The 19,600-nt window shown below is 49.9% G+C and overlaps 5 protein-coding genes across 5 annotated transcripts; 1 reads left to right on the top strand and 4 right to left on the bottom strand.

Moving 5' to 3' along the window:
• Positions 1-423: 423 nt before the first annotated feature.
• PFICI_04513 (uncharacterized protein) lies at positions 424-2,145 on the bottom strand (the record flags this gene model as incomplete). Its single annotated transcript, XM_007833094.1, has 1 exon — positions 424-2,145. The coding sequence occupies one exon, from the start codon at positions 2,143-2,145 to the stop codon at positions 424-426; it is 1,722 nt and encodes a 573-aa protein (XP_007831285.1).
• A 7,089-nt stretch (positions 2,146-9,234) lies between these two features.
• Positions 9,235-11,940, top strand: PFICI_04512 (uncharacterized protein; the record flags this gene model as incomplete). The annotated part of the gene is made up of 1 exon (XM_007833093.1): positions 9,235-11,940. One exon carries the CDS (start codon positions 9,235-9,237, stop codon positions 11,938-11,940), a length of 2,706 nt encoding a protein of 901 aa, XP_007831284.1.
• Positions 11,941-13,215: 1,275 nt separating this feature from the next.
• On the bottom strand, positions 13,216-14,756 carry PFICI_04511 (uncharacterized protein; the record flags this gene model as incomplete). The annotated part of the gene is made up of 2 exons (XM_007833092.1): positions 13,216-14,208; positions 14,319-14,756. The coding sequence occupies 2 exons, from the start codon at positions 14,754-14,756 to the stop codon at positions 13,216-13,218; spliced, it is 1,431 nt and encodes a 476-aa protein (XP_007831283.1).
• Positions 14,757-15,634: 878 nt separating this feature from the next.
• PFICI_04510 (uncharacterized protein) lies at positions 15,635-17,338 on the bottom strand (the record flags this gene model as incomplete). The annotated part of the gene is made up of 5 exons (XM_007833091.1): positions 15,635-15,721; positions 15,772-15,854; positions 15,928-16,401; positions 16,482-16,785; positions 16,913-17,338. 5 exons carry the CDS (start codon positions 17,336-17,338, stop codon positions 15,635-15,637), a joined length of 1,374 nt encoding a protein of 457 aa, XP_007831282.1.
• A 727-nt stretch (positions 17,339-18,065) lies between these two features.
• On the bottom strand, positions 18,066-19,162 carry PFICI_04509 (uncharacterized protein; the record flags this gene model as incomplete). The annotated part of the gene is made up of 2 exons (XM_007833090.1): positions 18,066-19,010; positions 19,160-19,162. The coding sequence occupies 2 exons, from the start codon at positions 19,160-19,162 to the stop codon at positions 18,066-18,068; spliced, it is 948 nt and encodes a 315-aa protein (XP_007831281.1).
• Between the last annotated feature and the right edge of the window lie 438 nt (positions 19,163-19,600).

The raw sequence follows: 19,600 nt of genomic DNA, 5'->3' as shown, positions 1-19,600 counted from the left end.
CAACTCGCTCCATACGTTCGTCATAAGAATGGGTCTCTTCTCTAGTGCAGAGGCCCTTGGTGTTTCACTTGATACACTCCAGGAGTGTGAATCATGGGGGAGGGGAGCGAGTAGTGGAAGGGGCCACTCATCAACCAAAAATTCGACCCGCCGCTTTTCTGACCGCCCCGCGTTTATATTTTTCATCCCTTCTCTAGTGGAAACGGAGTCGCCTATTGAAATACTCGATGCATGACTTGCCGGCACGAAACCCGGGCACCAGTGCCTAGTAGGGCGCAAATTTCAAGGGTAAATCTATATTGACTCGTCATTTTCAAAGTCTCTTATTGCAAAATTTCTGGTCTTTGCTTTGCCAGATTCTGCTAGTACGCCACTCAGGTACCCTCGCCAAGCTCGCAACTTGAATCACTAAACCTAGGCTGCCTAATCCAGTATCTGCTTGTTGTCTGCCCATGACGGCTCAATGCCACGACACACGCTCTCATAATCCTTGAACTTCTGGGAGTCGGTCGAAAGTTCTGGTGTTGTCCAGAACATGGTCCAGTTCATATCCGGAATCTTCATCGTGCCCCTGGACCTTTCGAAATACCACTTGTTGACCGGATTGTCCTTTCTGCTTCGCCAGCAGACACCTTCTGGGAAACAGTTTCGTACCATGGCATTGAAAACAATGTCGGCCACTCCTCCTGCACCCTGGCTCTTTCGGAGAACGGCAAACTTGTCGAGGTAAGGTACCATTCGAGACGGATCCCGGTTGACGACGCCATCAGGGCCACATGGGCTTTCCCACGTCAAGATTGCGCCTCCTTCGTATTCACCAGCAATGACGATGCCTGCCAAGTTGTTCTCCACTCGTCTGAGATAATGCTCGACGTCTAGTTCCCGGCCAAAGGAATCATTAATGAGGTACACGAGCCGTCCGAGGTCAATATTGGGATCGGTCAACTTGAGGCCGCCCACCCCTGGCTGCGGTGGCCTCCACGAGGCTACTCGGGGGTCAGGAAATATGGTGAGCGGCATGCCACGCTTAGCGAGTGTGGTCAGGGAACCAATTCGCTCTGGCACTCCGGCCGAAGATGTTACTTGACGAATGCGATTAGAAGGTAGTGATGACGACTGCATAGGTCTGTCGGTCAACAAGTTATGAATCAGTGGGTTGTGCTTTCTCCTTGTGCCGACCATTGCCCACTCGAGATCGTCTTTATCCGTGGATCGGTTGTTCGCAGCCTCTTGTGGGGTGGTAATGATGGCTGATGCGGTTGGGGGGAGCAAAGACAATGTCTTCCTTGCAAGTTCTGCATTCTTCAAGTGATAGTAGTTGTCTTCTCTGGGACCAGCTGTAGGCTCCAGCGATGATACCACCAGGTTTCTGGTGACGTCCTCATATTCCTGCTCCAGATTCAGGAACATGTACCGCCCTGTAGCCTGGTTCAATGCAGGTATGCCGCCAACAGGGTCAATAATGATGACACGGTAGACTTCTGCGAGCTTCAAGAGCCGCGTGATTTGGGCATCTTCTGCAGGCTGTCCTAGAAATTGCAGCCCAGATAGTTGTCGAGCCAGAGCGATAATCGCATCGTTGGGGTCGACTGATCGGAAGGAACACAGATCTTCGGTGAAACCAATGGATGGAATGATTGGTATGGTCTCGCTCTGCAAACTGTCCATGAGATCTTTGGAGTTGCCCACAAAGAGATCATCGGACGTAAACGGCGAGGTATCTTTGCCTGCAGAATCTCCAATGGTAATTGGTGACTGTATCATGCGGGCACCTAATTCATCGTACCTGTCGATTGCTGTTGCGAGCCGACCAGCTTGCAGATTTGTCTTTCGGCGTCTTTCAACCTCATCCTCCTCCGGTAGATCACAGTCGACGACAACAATGCTCGTCAGTCCAAGCTTCTTTAATTGCGCAAGGCTTCTTCCCACTCCGAGCAGAGTTTCATCGTCGATGGCCTGCGGAGCTCGAATTTTGACCAACGCGACAAAGACTGGCTGTGGTATATAGGCAGATGCGCCTGTGGTTTCTGTTTCAGCAGCCTTGAGCGCAGCTGGATCCCGTGCCAGGTCGGAACCTGGCACGTTGGCTTGCTGTTCAAATCCTGTGGCTCCCTTCTTTTGAAGCAAAGGGACAAATTTGTTCATGTATGCCCGAGCATCCCGTTTGGTAACAGCGGTCTCCAATACAGAGAGTATGAAATCCTGTGGGGGCAAGTTAGTACATTGAGCAGATGTTCGGGCTTTGTAATAATAGTAAATACCCTGTCTTGAATTTTCTGTTCTTTTCGTGCCTCTGAGATTGATGCATATGGCGATCTGGATGCTACTGTAGTTCTGGCGGGCCGTCCACCATTCTGAAGCGGTGACGGAATCTTTGGGCCATTGCCTGGTTGGGAGGTAAATGATCGGTGCGGATCCTTCCACAAAGTCGTCTGCTTGCGCTGTCAGATAATACTCTGGTGATGATCATCAATCATGCAGCATGATCAGATCTGCTCTGATTTCTTGTGATGCTGACGAGCCCGCCAATTTGGAAAGTCGCTCAGGTCAACGAGAGGAGAGGGAGCCCACTTACATTAATCGTAGAACTAGCCTTTCTCAAGGCGGTCGTTCGCGGATTCATGTCGCAACGCTCATCTTGCGAGGCCCCGAAAGGTCACTCACTTCTCTCTGAACCGATAATATTTTTCGTTTCCTCAGGATGTCAGCATCACAGAAAAAAAGAACAAATCGGGTTCCAGCCTGCAGACGATCTTTTCAAAGTCTATCCATAAAAATAAACAGCTTGCCCCGTGAGGTATTCTCGTGAGTCAATGAGCGATAAGATGCCCCGATAAAGCCCTCGACCACTAACCGGTATCGGTCAAGTCTAGCGGATTGCTGGCGGGGGCGGTGACATCAAAATGGGAAGGGATTGATGGTCGCAGTGGAGAAAGCACATGCCAAATGCGTAGGTACTAGGTCTGTACGTAGGTATTTTTACATTCAGGCACAATACGGAACGTTGGGTTGCCTCTCAATCATTGAATTCATATAATACAACACTGCTCTTTCCGTACGCAATTATAATGCCGATGTATGGTAGTGCTACACTAACAAACTTCACACCAGATAAGACTACAAAAGTTTGGGATTCCTCGAACTTTCCGGACACGAAACTTTCCAATCTCGCTTCGGTAGGTAAGGTACCCAGAGTTGGCTTTGCAGCCAGCCTTCTTCGTCTACAAAGAAACAGCATTGTGGTTGAGGCCAATGAATTGAATCAATCAGCACAATGAATAAGGACACGACGCCATCGCCACGAACTCAATCAGTAATACTGAAGCAACGCTGCGCAAAGTTGTGGAATCTTGAAGCTTTAGTACCTTGGATAAAGCTTTGCTCAATTCGTTTCGGCCCTCGCAAGTGTAACTGTGTATGACATTGCTCATTCCATACTATGTACACACGAGGCACAGCCCATATCTTCAAAAGGACTTTCTTATGTTCACTGCTCAGTTGTACGTATAGTGCAAGATTACTTGGCAGTAACTGTAGCTAGATTCACATATATGAGAGCACTTGGGTGTCTGCCACACCTGCCTACCTTGGCCTATGGTAGCATAGAATATATTGATTCTCAGAGGTCCGCCTACAGGCGAGCAAATTGTCTCGGCGACTTCTGTCGTAAGAAAATTGTTTCCTCAAAAATCCACTTATTCTCCTACAGGAACCCCTCGAAGGCAAATGTATCATTGACATGCGATTGTAGTAGAATGTCAACACAGGTTTTTGGGATATTGTGGAATGATATTTACTGATTCTAGATCTATCCCAATCAGATCCCACTACTGAGTTCTCGTTTTTTTTTTTTTTTAAAGAAGAGAAAAAGAAAAAGGTTCTACGGTCTTCACAAGTGATACAAGCAAGCAGTTCTTGTATTCGCAATTGTGGCGTGTCCTTGAAGGAGCTGGTTGAAGGGTTCATTTTCACAAACACGACAAGGACTTATTCAAAAAGAGACGGACGCATTGCCGTATCGAAATACTAATCTCACCAACGCAAGTTATTGTGATTTTGTCATTTGACAGGGACATCTTGTTACAAACACTTGAAGAATACAAATCGATGACATTTCTTTGATATAATAGGAAATCGCATTATTCACTGGACCTCCGATAATTTTGGAAAGGGAATTACATGTAAAAGATAAACGCTTTCTTTGCCGTTGTAATATGAAAATGAGGTTGCGGCTTACCACAGAGAAGTGAAGATTGCAAAGCTTGAAGGTTAATCCTGGTCATTCTGTTTTTTTTTTTTTCTTAGCATTGCTGGAGTACGGAGTAAATACCAGCAGAGGGCAATATACTTAGCAACTGCTTAAAAAATGTCCCACCATTCAAAACCTCTTCAAGGGAAGAAAATCCGACTGGCGTCTATGATGCCGAAGAAGGCCTGGTCTATTGAATTGCCTTATACCTATGCATTTTGCTCTTGGCAGCAATTTGAGGCACTGATATCTGGACATGATTACTCCATCGCTCTTCCGGTCCATTTCCTTAAATTGTCAAAATCTATTTCAATGTTCGGGCTTCGTGGGAAAGCAGAGTTACGCCAGAGAGCACGGCTCAAGGCATGAATGCTGATATATATCATAACTGGTCATAGCCGAAATAGAACAGAAAGAATATTCTGATCAACTTTTTGTATCCGATTATGATTAAAATCATCTAGGTTGTCATCAGATACTCACCAGCCAATAGCAGCCAGTCAGCAGGATCACCATGGTTGCCTGGCTCCTATATCTGCCTGATGCTTACGGTTGTTCTTTGATCAATCCCTGCCTGTGGACTCCCGTCTTCTACTTGCTCTTGCTCTTTTCTTCCTCCCATATTGAATTCTTGCGAGACATTGTGATCAAGCTGGCAGTATCTTAGAGGTGGAATCTGCACTGCACGGCGTAGTGTCTCGCCCTTTCCACTACCCTTTACCGTGTTTTCATGATGCGTTATGCCTTGAGCATGACCACGAGGAGACTCCCGGATATTTTTGGCCGTTCTTAGCTTTCATCGCAGTGTTGAGTGTACTAATATGTTTGAATATTGGGAAACACTGGAAGCATGAGCGGCCCTCTATCCCACTAAGAGTTATGAGCATGCCTTGATGTTGTTGATTTTTTTACCGATTGCCACAGAATCCACAATATTCTAGTGATCCAGTCCAAAGATTTCATCCTGTGTCTTTCTTCTTCAGGTTACAATAACAGAAAAACGCAAGTCGGTCGTGGAGACTGAACGTTCAATGACTGCATGTTGATATGCACGAAATGTTCCATTTTAACCGTCTCTGTGCCAGTATAGACCCAAGGCGCTATACTTACTAGGTAGATACCCATAATTCGGCGATCGGGGGATATTTCGCTGGTGAAAATATAATTTAGCCTGGCATGTTTGTCAGCTATAATATGGCTCTCCGGGTTCTCTACTATAATTCATTGTCAAAGCTTCAACTACGAGATGTATGTAAACCCCGCTTTGGTAAACGGCTGACGACAGAAATAGTAGTGTACTATTATGTGATAAGGGACAGAGTTTGAGCTAGCAAATCAGGGAATGCCCAGCCTCTGAAGCATTAGTTAGGTGTTTCGTATTTGGGAACCCGAGGCCCAAGATCGACGGGCTGACAGGCAATACCCAACTACCGCAAGAGGTAGCTTCATGTCAATCGCAAATAGACAGCCACGACTGTGCTGGCATGAGAACATTGTGGTCAGGAAGAGAACGCTTCAAGTATCGTCTTGCTAGATACCGATACCAGGTGGGGGAGGGGGAACTTCAGACGCTCGTGCTCACTTAAAGCTCGTTCCATGCTGCTATCAGTGCCTGGGATAGATTCTTCTGATAACTCGAGCCTGTAGAGTCTGGTGCTTCGACGATCGTACTAATGCCTCGCAGCGACCAAAGCTTCAATCTGATGATTGCCGTCGACGGAAGTGGATATTGAACATGCGAAAGAAGAAGAGAAGAGAAAAACTTGTGGCGGGTGTACTGGTTGGGGAATTCCAGTTTGGTTGAGCTTCCACACTATAACCTCCATCGACTTTGGGATGAAGGATGAAGCAGAAGAGGGCAAGGGATTGCTTGTGCAAGTAAGATCCGTCCGCGCTATGGCTACTTTCTAGAAGCTCTGCACACAACGGAATATGTAGACGCGTCATTAGTTTTCGTAGGAAGAGGCGGGCGAAGCGGGTGCGAGACAATCAAGAGTATGCAACACAAAAAGCTTGATTAATCTGACGGCTCCTAGGTGCAGCGATTGTCAAGAGATGGAAAAACTTGGGCGGAATCTGGACACTAGAGTACAAATCCGAGTCTCGTAGAATTGAACCAAAAGACCTGATGCTTGCGCGTGCAGCTAGAAACATTGGCTAGGAAATGAAGCAGGACCTAATCAGCTGCAAATCCCGTGCAAGAGGACTGTTTGTGGTTTAGGCCGGCTTACCTGCATCTGTCCGTGGCCGGGTGCTCAGCAGCATTTCCCTTGGCAAGAAGCCGGACGGGCAGTGATAGTAGAGATTTGCACTGTGCTAGCCAGAGTCACTACACTATTCCGTAGACCTTCCACCTTGCAGCGATCCACATGAGGAGCTGGCCTTTTAGGTTGTTGGCGGCGTCGTCACAAGAAGCGAGTTTGTTTGCAATGTTGCATAATCTTTCCGCTCCCCTTCTAACTCGGTGCCAGCCTGTCTGTCCGCTGCATGGCTGTCGTGCTCCCTCTTCAAGCTGTGTTGGGATGCCGTCAACGGCAGACGAACGTCTCACTGCACTGACCGACACATCGCCGTTCACTTCTGTTGCGCACATTCTTGTCTCTTTCCCGAGCTACTTCTTATGGAATGCCGGTGAAAGAGATGGGATAACCATCTCTGAGAAACCGCGAAACCGTCAGACGGCATAATGGATTTGGGCAACATGTTGTTATTGTTCGTACCCAAGCAGACTGCACCGGGGGGGAAGGGTGGCTACATTACCTAGGTAGTCCACGCCGAAACTCTCTCTGCCTGCCTCTACCGACTGAGAGCATCATCCATCGCCTCGCACCAACAGGACCTTCACCACATCCCCGCACGCGATCGTTGCCTGAGGCAGCTAACTAGCTACACTACCTTACATGCCAGTGTGCCAATCAGCACTGCCGGGCTGCATACAGACATTACCTCAGGCATTTGTAAGATGAAGCAGGACAGGGGCGGACAAGAAATGCGCAAATGTCTCATCTCGACCGCCGTAGCTAATACGCATCCGGGCTAGCTCGTTAGCTCGAGGCACTGTCTGTGTTCTTGTCTGCGTGTCTCTGTGTCTTCCGTCTGTCTGGGCTGGAGCCTAGCATGGCATGGCAAGTGCATCGCGTCCCCATTCCCACCCCCACCCCCCGACGGACCAACTAACCGGCGCGTCACTTCTCGCCATTTCGCTTGGGGTTGGCTGGCTGGCTGGCTGGCTGGGTTGCTGTGCTGGGCTTTTCCATTTCTTTCCCATCTCTTGCTCATTCCCCTTCCTGCCACACCCTCCAGCCCGGCCTTCCTTGCGAAGCGCCCCCCCTCCTCCAGGGATAGGTGGCCATTGGCCCGCTCTTCCAGCGAACAGCGCCCGCTTGTGGGACCGTCTGCGGGCATTGGACTCGGTCCATCTATCTGCCACTGACTTTCAAAAAGTCGTCTCTCTGTCGCTCATCAGTACTCATGCTGTTGCAGGCGACCCTTTCCCCCTTCCTCCTTCAAGCGTTGTTCATGCGATACCGAACGATGCATTTCTTACTCTCTTCTGCGCGGCCTCGTCTGCATCTCCGCCAGGCCGCAAAAGAGCTGTAATCAGGTAAGTAGAGGGGAAGAAAAAAAATTATGGTAAGGGTTTCATCTTCTTGCCGTTGGCGTCTCGATCATGTTCAAGTTCCCTTTGTCTCTAGCACCGAAAGAGGCCAAGCCAGCTGCCACCACCGGCCCAGACAGATACCTACCGCGCTGGGCCGGGCTGGCGCTGCACTTGCACTGGGCTGGGTTCATGTTTGGTCATCCTAGGCTAGGTGGGTGAGAGTGAGAGTGTGAGGTTAAGGTGCTTTCTCTCCGATGAGTTCAGCGTACCTTGGTTCTCTCTGCACTCTTGCTGCCCACTAACCAGACCACTCAGTGCCTGTCGTCGCCCACTACTGTCAGCCCAGTGACTGCTACCCAGACAGACCACTCATTCAATCAACTTGGTGGTGCTCTGGGCTGTCTCGTCTCGCTGGCTGACTGCGGTACGGTACCCTCCTCTCTCTCTCTCTCTCTCTTTTGGTGGCCTGCCTGCCTACTCTTGTTCTCTTTCTGGCTTTCCCGCTGCCATTGGCGCTGCAGCAACTTGGACTGCCCACGAGTGTGCAGCACCAGCGTGCTCCGCTCCAAGTCTCCTCAATTCCCCCAAGCCGTCTTTCCATTGGGCGCAAGCCTTTTCGCTTTCCCTCCCTCCAAACCTTCTCTCCTCTCAACTGAACACTCTCATTCTGTTCCCTCGACTCTGTCCGCCCACCCCCCTCCCATTCTCACCCAGTCGCCCTTCCATTCGACTTTTGAAGCGACAATAATATTGCTGCTACGAGCCCGATCTTGCGATCTCGTCACGATTTTATCTTGCGTTATTTGTACAAATCTGTACATTCCACACGACTTGAATCCCCCCAACCTCCGGCGCGCGATCTTGAAGAAGAGCAAACCCACCCGTCGAACACCTCTTCGCGATTCCTGCCTACTTCACTCTCTCGCCGTCTGCACGCGCACAACAACACGAATCAAACCCTCTGGTGCCATTTTTTCAAATCAGGCGACATTGTTTCACTTGTTGTTCTTGTCGAGATTTCCCTGCTTCTTTGTGCTTTGGACGTGTCCTTTGTATTGTGGCTTCTACAAGCCAACCTCGTTCTCGAGGTCCCTCGACGAAGAATCAATTACGCCGACGACGACGACAACAACGACGACGGCCCAAGTAGCCCACAGCAACAACATCAATCGAGCCTCGCGATCGACTCCCAGAAATACTCCCCACCCTTCTGGCCTATGATCGACACTACCCACGATTGCACTTCTACCACTCGACTCCAATCTGTCCTTCTGTGTCGAGTCGGGAAGGGCTTCGTCATGCCACCTCGACAAGGACGGTAAAGCCCCTTAACCATAATACCCTCAGACACCGAGAATCACCTCGTGGGGTGTCCTGCTAGATTATGACAGAGAAGCTGCAGTCTCTGTCGACGCAGATAGTGCCCCCAAGTCAGACGACCGTCCTCAGTCCCAAAGCAGCACTCGACCTTTCGCAACACGTGCCCAGTAAGGTTGAGACGGTCGAAGAAGAGCCGTACACCATCAAGTGTATCTGCAACTTTGCTGACGATGACGGGAGCACTATCTACTGCGAACCTTGCGACACATGGCAGCACATTGAGTGTTACTACCCAACCACCTCTCAGGCTGCTCTCCAAGCAGATTTTGCCCATTTGTGCGTCGATTGTAAACCGAGACCCCTCGATCGGCAGGGTGCCGATGAGAGGCAGAGGTTACGGCGTGTCAATATCCATTCCACCGAGGATCCGTCTGAGAGGAAGATCAAGCGCCCGCCCGCCAAGAGCCACAAGAAAAAGTCCAAGCCAGACCTGCAAATAAATGGTCACAATGGCCCCGAACCCAACACAAAACAGTCTACAGAACCGCATGGCCACAAGAAATCCAAGACTTCCCATCGGCCAAGCCAATCAATCAGTTCCACCACCAAACGAAGCCCGTCTTATGGACAAAAGAACGGGAATACACATGCCCACCCGCCCAGTCCTGCCACTACTCCCCCGGACATTCCTGCTGACAGCGAAATTCACCATTATTCGGATAGTTTCCTAGCGCTGTACAACGATGACCGCGATATTCAGCTTGTCCAGACTAATTCATTCGCGAGCTTGGAAATCTCAAATGTCATGTCCCTCTGGACGCGCGACCATGAGAAACTACGGCGCGATTGCGGATGCGAATACAAAGATGTCTTCCAGCCCTTACCATCAGACATCGACGTGATCAAGCGTACACCGGTAGTTTCGCACAAGAAGCAAATGTCTACTCCTGATACCGTGCTGCATTGGCAATATCTTACGACGCCCTCTTCGATCGAGAAAGATACCCCACTCGTTGAACTAAACGGACAACTCGGATATCAAAAAGACTACTGCAGTGATGAAGGAAATCAATGGGACCTGCTCAGCTCGCCGCTCCCATTCGTCTTCTTCCATCCGGAACTCCCGTTATATATTGACACCCGGAGAGAAGGCTCGCTTGCCCGTTACGTGCGGAGAAGTTGTCGTCCCAATGCTACCCTTGAGACATACCTCTCCAGTGGCTCTGAGTACCACTTCTGGCTCGTTAGTGATCGACGCATCGCACCAAATGAGCAGATTACAATTGCGTGGGACTTTCGTCTTGAAAGAGGCGAGCGGGGAAGGCGGACACTTCAACTCCTTGGCCTTGGAGATGAAAATCTTGCTGAACAGCCCGAATACGACCCAAATTCGGTCGATGATTACCAAGGTATCCACGTTTGGCTCTTTCAGATTCTCTCTGAACATGGCGGATGTGCCTGCGATCTTGGTTCCGACTGCGCCTTTGTACGATTTTACAAGAAGTACATTAATCGATCGTACTCCAAATCCGGGGTGAAGAAAAAGTCGCGCAAACCGAAAACACATGCTATTTCTCCTACAACCACTACCAGCCGTGCTGCCAGTGAAGGGCACGGCGATGATGGTGCGGAAAATGACTCTGGCTCGTCACGTAGCAAGCCGCCGAGCCGAGACATGACACCAGCACGACAAGGATCTTTTGACACATTGGGCATCCTCACCGAGCCTACAGACAGGGACAAACGGAAAGTGGCCATGGTCGAAGATTCGTTTCGACGGATGGAGCAGCAACAGCCCCCGCGAAAGAAGAAGCGAACGTCAGACGGTCCGAATCCGACCACGAAACCAAAGAGAAACTCGACGAGCAATGCATCGAATCAAATGGGCGGAACAACTGAACGCCGCTATGTAGATGCTGGTACCAACCGGAGCATGTCAGGTTCGCCGCAGAGTGCCAATCTACTCAAGCAATCGACTCCAAGGCAAGGCTCGGTGTCCATACCTTCTCGTCACTCGTCTGAAGGGCCGCGACCAGCGTACCGCGATGCTGCTGTGCAGACAGATCCGGTGGTGGGCGAGTGGTTCTCTCAGGTGCAGCAGACGCCCAAGACCAAGAGACGTGTCGTATCGCTCTCAAAGCGACTCTTGGATAACCGGCATCGTATAAAAGTCGACTGTGAAGAGCGCCGGCGGCTCTCCACAGCTTCGCCCACGTCTGTTGCGTCTGCCCTGGTGAAGATGGACATTGATTCGCCGACCGACCGGAGCAGTCGATTGCTCTCGCCTGTCGCTACCAAGGAGCAGCCGCAAGTTGACCAAGGTGGCGATGCCATGATGACTGATGCAACTTTGGTTTCACCCACAGACACGAGGGCTTTCTCTCCCATTGAAACTTTAGCTTCTCGCCAAGTGAAGCCTAATTCACCTGAATTACGTGTCCAGCTACCTCCTGTTCCCGGTTTTAATGGCGCATTGGCAATAGCAGCCTCTCCTACAACAACGCCCATGTCTGCTGCAGGCAGTCTTGCTAGTCCCTTTGGACCTGGGCCTGCCGCTGTGAATGGCTTGAGTAGTAATCCGAGCCCAGTCAAGAAGAAGCTGAGTCTAAGCGACTACAAGAGCCGAATGAATAAGGGAATGGCCGGAAAGCCGGCAAGCAGCACATCGCTGAAAACACCTACCGCCATCATAGAGGAGGCCAAGTCGCCGGTCTCCGTTGATGTTCATATGTCGGACTTGCCAGTGGCCGAGAAGACTACGGAGCTTTGAGGCAGAGCAATCCTTCCAATTCTGTCGATTCATTACATCGCATTTTCTTTGTACCATATAGAGACTGGAACTACCGACATGTTTGCGTACAAGGTCTACCTACTACTCGGCAACGTGTCTCGGTCCGTTATGTCTCGATTTACGCCCCTCTTTTTCACGCAAATGAAATGGACGTATAAAGGGCTTTGACTGGTGTCATGGCAGCGTTGGTTTTTGACCTGGAATCGGCGTTGGGGTTCTATTGATACACAACCTGTTAATGGCTGGAAGTCATTCATCCTCCGGTGGAGGTTCTTTTCTGAAAGATATTGGAATGAATTTTTATATGGTTTTTTATTGTTCATTCTGGCTGGGGCGTACTCTAAATGGTTCATTCGGACACGCTTGGCTTGACATGAGCCAAGATGTGTTCTATCCTGACGAAAGTAGCGGATGAAAAAAGGAGAATGGTAGGGAAAGGTCCAAAAGTCCAACGTGGCAAGGAGTCTTGTGTGCTCCATGTATTATTAGAGACGGAGAGGGAAAGTTGACACCATACCCTTACCAACACTGGAAGAAATGGGCTTGTAGGATGATACCCTCATGGCAAGAGTAATCAGTTAGCAGAGTCGGCCATCGGAAATGAGAATGGCCATGGTGCTCCCAGACAGTAACCCCAGGCTCGATTAGCCTATTGAATGAAATAAACAGTGAAAGTTACAAAAGCACCGACACTTGAACAGCGACTTCTATAATTCGTGATGTGATCAGTCAACCGTTTCATGCTTTGTGTCTTGCTGTAGTCACGTTCGCAACCTGTTAATTGGGAATTTCTCTTTCCCGTTTCCATCTCGAATCTTTTTCATCTGAATAATGGAATTCTTTAAATCCATCATGACATAAATCTTTCTTCTTCTTCTCCCTACAGCACTGGCCACCTGATTTTAGGTCTCTTTATTTCTTCTATTCTTTTTACATGACTTTATACATTGCCAAGCACAGCCTCCAGCGCATCCACATTTTTGGTGACTCCATCGAAGCATTTCGGTATTTACATAGACACACAAAGGTTTCTCTGTAGATATATTTATGTACAGATCCAGTGATGGCCATTGACAAGTTTCTTGTAATGAACAAGATTCGGAAACACGGGGCTCGATCTAAAACCCAAGACACAGGTGCAAGATTGCCCAAGACAACTGAAAAACAAACGCAGCGCAATGAAAATGCTCGAAAACTTTTTTATGATGCATATTTCTCTCTCTTTTCCCCCTCTCATAGGGGAATCAAAGACACCTAGACTCCAAGCCCCATGCCGAGGTTATCCTCTCTAAAGACGAGCAAGGCCAGACGGTGGCGCACAAAGAGGCCAAAGAAGCCAACGGCGACCTGCATAGCCGTGATCTCCCAGGCGAGGCGGTCTTCGCGCAGAGGGCCGCGCCAGACGAGCCAGAGGTTCAAAATGGTAAAGTTGGTGGTCTCGAGAATCTTGCCCGTCTCCTTATCCTCGACAACGCGCAGGAGACGCAGCTTGCCCAGGAGGCGGATGACAGTAGCAACGAGGGGATGGGGCTGCTTCTGAAAGTCGGCCTCCCAGCGCGTGACCGAGGGCTCGAGCAGGCCGGTGCGAGCGTTGAAGTGTGGCAGGCGGTGGCGCGGGCACGGGATCAGGCCAAAGAGCTGCGGGACCGAGTAGCAAAAGTTGAAGACCTGGGGGATCATGAGGAGCAGCAGCGTCTTGGAAAAGTGGCCGAGAATCGATACGACGACAAAGACCATGCCGGCAAAATAGCAGTAGGTATCGCCGACAAAGACGCGAGCCGGGTACTTGTTGTGCCAGAGCAGGGCGAACGAGACACCGAGGAATGGCAGTAGGAAGTAGAGCGAGAACAAGTGGGAGTCGGTCGCCGGGTGCGGGTAGGGCGTGATCAGGTACAAAACATCGTTGAAGACCAGCAGCAGCGCAATGACTATGGACTGGAGAACCTCGATGCCATTGATACCCGCCAAAATGTTGATACTATTGGGACTAAAGATGCAGAAGGCGGCCATGTAGCCATAGTAGAGAAAACCGAGGTCGAGCAGCTCGCGACCGGCGTAGGGCTGCAAGAAGGTGGGCAGAACGATGGACGTGACGCCGAAATCGACAAAGTAGATGACGAGGAGGGGTATCGAGGCAAAGGCCGGAATGAAGAACTTGTGTCGCCATCGAATGTCGAAGAGATCGTCGCCAATACCGAGGATGGAAATGGACTGTAGTGAAATGATGGCCGATAGGAAAGAGGCCAGCTAAATGGTGAAGTGTCAGTCTGATGTCCCCCGGGCAGATGTCTCTCTCTCTCTCTCTTGTCTAAGACTTCTTGGGCGAGTTCAATGGCAGGGATGGGGTGAGGACTGACCTTGCTATGCGGGAACTTGTGCAGCAATCGTCCCTGTTGCACATACTCGACATTCATGACAACATCTCGATTTCCGCCACCACTAGTGGCAACCACTATGTCCTTGTAAAAGGGAAACGGGATAAAGATCATGATGATGATGAGGTAGACGACGGCGCAAATGGCTCCCATGCACTCTGGAAGCTCCTGCTTGTTGTTCACCTTTGACATGTCGCGGCCCCTGAGACCGGCGCGAATAAAGGTCGGGCCCAGCCAGCGTATCATGGCATAGCTCGCGGCAAAGGCTAGGCCGCTGAGGGCGAGCGAGGCGATCAGAGCCTCGCCATCGCCGCGAAAGGTGTTGGCGAGAATGGAGACGCATGCGATGGAGAGCGCGGCCAGTCCTAGGGTCTCGCCGCTGGTAAGCTCGGTCGCCAGCTTGGGGGTGGTCGACGACATGATTGCGGTTCGGCGCGCTGGTTCATCGCATTATGGGGGGAAAGGTTTGAAAGGAGAGATGAAGTGGAGGGCGTAGTGATATCAAGCCGTAATATGGAGAGAGTGAAATGGCCGCACAGCAGCTGCTCGACAGGGAGTTTTGGATCGGGGCGCAATGCGTCTCTGTCGGCTTTGACTTGACTTCGTGGCCTCTCCAGATTACATGACGAGGCAAGCGAGGCTGTGTGTCCACTGTCGCGCGTCCTCTAGTGCAAGGGAAATAATGTGGGGGTGTGCTTGGTGGTCTGTTTCCCGGGAGCCCCATTGTCGCTAGGGGTTGGGGGTCGGTGGAATTGCCGAGCGACAGGCGCTAAAAATGGACGCCACGTTTTCTAACAATTGGCGCTAATTACGGCCCTAGATGAGATCGGCCAGGGGAAAGACCCGGACGTCTGGATACCACCTGTTTATAGTGTTACTAAAAAGTACAACTACCCTGTCATGCTGGTCAAGGAATATATGTCATGACGATTCGTGAGGACCTAGCAGCTCCTAGTCGATCAATTGGCATTACTGCTATCATATATCATAGCACCGATGGTCTGTGTGTATTGTTCCCTGTGCACATCCGCACACATACTACAAGGCCTAGTCCTGCACCTGAACTAATAAGGACAATGGATAATACAAGATTTCCATTAAAGAAAATTTCTGCTGCGGGATCCATCTGCACAGTTATGCTTGTCATTTACTGTGTAGTAAATGACATTTTCTCAGATGATAATCCGAGCCAGTCAATACAATGTGGAATTTCACATCACGTCTATTAACTACAAAGATTGGCACCCCTTGGAGGATTTTTCTTCATGTATGAAAATGGCCACCACAAATGTCTTACATCAAGGGTCAGTAGTCACACCATCGACCCTATAGATGGCGTCCTTGAAATGGCTGACTGCTGTTGCATATTGATACTTTTGGGTTCCCTGTTGGGAGTCAAGCCCGACGAGATTGTCGTGCCTTGAAGTGCTCTCACCGCATCGGTACCTTCTGCCTTGCCATTATATCTGGCGTCATATTCCTTGGGCATATTGCCTTCAAGACCAGTCTCTATACCAACTGATGAGACGAATTAGTATTAAGCGGGGGTCAGAAAAAGGTGCCAAGAAAAAGAGGCAAGAGAGGAACATACAAACAAACATGTAGCACCATTCTATTATGACTGGGACCCAAGTGAATAGAGGGATAATCTGCCCAAACTTCCATTCAGACTGCGTTTCTCCCTTGATGTCGTCGGTAGCTTGGTTGCGCAGATATGCTAGCAGAGCAATGCAAACAAACATCATGGTATAGGAAACGAGGCCAGTAATGATCCAGAGATGTTGCTTGTAATGTCTGGGGAGACACCACCATTGAGTCCTCTTGGATGATCGAAGGCGCGCGACCACGAGCGCCACGAGCGCCATGAGGCCGGGCCCACCCAGGAGAAGCACCATGATGATTTTTGCATAATTGTCACCTATGAACCTCATCCAGGTGGCCGACTGGGGCTCGTCGAATACAGCGGTAGACATGTTGGACTCGGTTGGCCCCGAAGTGGTGAGACCCGTCCAGCAGGCCAGTCCCGTATACAGCAGATAGAGGAGGACGACGAGGACGTGGCGCACTAAAATCATGTTCAGCAGCTGTTCATCCGAGTACGTGCTACTTTGATTATTGAAATTGACATGTGGGAGGGTTACTCACGATTTTTCCGCCTCGGATTACTAATTATGGAGTGCAGACACAATACAGAGAAGAAAGAGACACCGGATGCGAGAAAGATGGAGGGATTCTCGTACATGTTGACATCGGCACCCCGAACCCACGCCTCGATCAGCTGATCGTCTGGCGGCGTCCTCAGATAGGTGGCTAGCGACGCAATCACGACAGAGTATCCAAGCACAAGGGACCCAGAGAACAGAGCCGAGACGGTATTCCGCACCGAGCCCGCGATCCGCGTCGGCCAGCCATTACATGCCTTGCTGCTGCGACGCGCTAGAGCCATGAGCTGTATGCTGATATATATGGTAATCAGAGCAATTTCTATATAGTACGAAATCATCATCTGCCGATAGTGACTTAGCCAAAGACAATGAAAATAGTCGCCCACGACAACAATCCCATGGCAGACTTACGCCAATGCCCGCAATGTCTAAATTGATCTCTAGACCCATGGACGCCTTGAGATCTGACCGGCAGGTTTCGAGAGGATCGTAAAGAAGTTTCTTCTGATACTCTAACGAGCTCCCAGCATTATTACTACCCATACAAAACGGTCCTTGGTCCGCAAAGTACGACACGGCAAACTGGCACATTGAAGGCAGAGCGGACCCATTCGCGAGGGAGCCCACCACAAATGCGTAGGCATCCTGCGGAGATGCTTGACAGAGTTGCATATCGTAGGTGGTGTCGTTGGTGGATTTGTAGGCATTGCGAAGTACGGAAACCACAAAATTGCTGTACAGTGTACAATTCCGCGCCGTGTCAAGGCTCGCGGGTTCTGGGATACTCCATGTCCCGTCACAGGACATGCCACTGACGTTGAACTGCTGCGAGACCATTCTTTTCAATGACCGTGAGCAATTGTCCTAACCTTTGTGACGGCGGCACTCCTGGATTTTGTTTCATGAAGGGTGAATCAAGTGCAAACTGTGCAAGTTTCCCTGCACATACTGGAGTGAGTAATGTTTCTTATCTATCTTGCCATGAATTCAGTCCCCTGACTGCAAACGGGGCCTGATCCTCCAAGTGCATACTTTCCATGCTTGATAGCAACTCCATAGGAAAGCTCGGCAACCTATCATGTGTCGTTGACGGTTGAGCGTTGCAACCCTCGTCCACTTTGCGATGGGGCAGCCCCCAATCTGACAGCACCTAGCCACTTATGTCTACCCAGGTAGTTTATTTATAGCCACTTCTTCCTCAACACGGCCGTGGTCTTGATGTGCTTCCTTAAGACAATGGATACTACCTCGACCATACCTTAGAGCTCCATTTAGAATCATCTCAGGCTTAAATGGACTGAACTGAAGTCATTCACCGCGGTTCCAATAAAGTCACTCCACAAAAAACCCCCATGTAAACAGGAGTTTACAAGTCGAAATTAGAATGCAAAGGAGAACTCACAGAAAAATATATATTTGTCAATTGAATTCTAAACAAGGAGAAGCCGCAATACTTGATGGCGTCGAGTCTTGCCCCAGCCTATGTGTGCAAGACTCAATAAGTGCCCATTATATCCATATAAAGTCATTTGAAGACCAACATCTCATTGAAAAAGTCTACAACCTAGGACTTATCCACCTTCCTATGAGACTCTTTCTGCAACAGTCGCCCTCGTGTCCTTCCCCATGTCCTTTTCATCCACTTTCGAAGATGAAATTTATTGTGGCCTGATTTGGCCTCGCCCGCAGCCACTCCATCACTGTTACAAACAATACCACTGGCGCTGTTTGCTCTGTTGGTGTCGACAAAGTTGCAGTGTAAGACGACTCTGTTAGCGGTGACGCAATCCCACTCCTCACACGCTGGCTGTTTGGGCAACATCAGCTCACCCCCTGAGCGTACTGTGGTGCCAGTCGAGATGTCGGTTGTGGAGCCCTCACTGCTTCCATCTGCATCTTGGCCTGATGTATTCACATCTCTGACGCACCATCTGTCATCTGCCGCCAAAAGTTCCTCCTGTAGATTGGTGTTGACGTTCCGAACGTGTGGACCGTCGTGATCAGTCAGCGATGTGGACCTCAGCTCAGACGTTCGATCTCTTCCCTCGCTGCTATTGTAACAGTACTGAGCCAGATCAGAGAGGATGAAATCCTTGCCACGGCGGTTCACGCTTGCCAGCTCTGGTGACGAAAGGCAGTCTTCCGAGCGAATACCTTCTGAAGGATAGATGGACGATGGAGATGGACTGTAAACATTAATGTTCTTGTTGTGAGGTGAGGAGAACGGTGTGGTGTCAAACTGAACCAAGGATGTATTTGGCAACGGCAGGTTGTAAGATTTCTTAAAACTAGATGACGGTTTTGGCCCAGACGATGGCGACTCAATTTCCTGCTGCTCAGAGACGTGATGATTGCCGCCGTATCGCGCATCGGCATTTTGTAACGAGGGCTTAATGTTCTCGACATGTTGAGTAGCTGGTGCCACATTCTCCCGGGAATGTGCCGTGTAGTAACTAATGTACTCTGAGATATCCGTTGAAGTACCATGCTTTCGACTTGTCTTGTTCTCCTAGAGTCCAAAGGCAGACACAATGTTGCCCCGTCGACGCGTGCCGCCTTTTCCCAAGAGGAGAGTCGATGACTTGGTGGTATGATCACCGCTGCTGCTGCTGCGCGAATCCACCCGAAAGTTAAAAGCCCTCGAGGGCAGAGACAAACCATAGAAAGACATGCCTATATATGCGGTAGTAGTGATGATAGATGTCGCAGCGCGCTGGATAGTCAACTTTAGCAGCGTGGGCGGAATATGACATGCGTGATATCAAGAAGAAGAAGAAAAAGACTAGCTGTATGCTTTTGGTGAGCAACGCTATCATCACAATCGGTCTTGGCTTCTTTTCTGTTTACTGTTTGTCCATCTATCCTTGGACGCGGATCGTGATTTCTGTAATCGTCAAGTCCGATCAGCCGTGTTGGAACGCTCTTGCCTCCTCACTGAACATTGCGTTCGCGCATTCCAATTATGCACTCATTACTCTGCATCTACTGGAGGCACAATGTGTTCTGACACTTCAAGTGCCTCTGGGGGATGTTTGCGGCACCACACATTCACAATAATGAATGAATTATGCCAACATCAAATGTAGTGGCAATCCCGGT

The sequence above is a fragment of the Pestalotiopsis fici genome (genome assembly GCF_000516985.1).
Source record: "Pestalotiopsis fici W106-1 unplaced genomic scaffold PFICI_Scf_3, whole genome shotgun sequence".
Lineage (NCBI taxonomy): Eukaryota > Fungi > Ascomycota > Sordariomycetes > Amphisphaeriales > Sporocadaceae > Pestalotiopsis > Pestalotiopsis fici.
The sequence above is the reverse complement of the archived record's forward strand: the minus strand, read 5'-3'. Positions and strand labels throughout refer to the sequence as shown.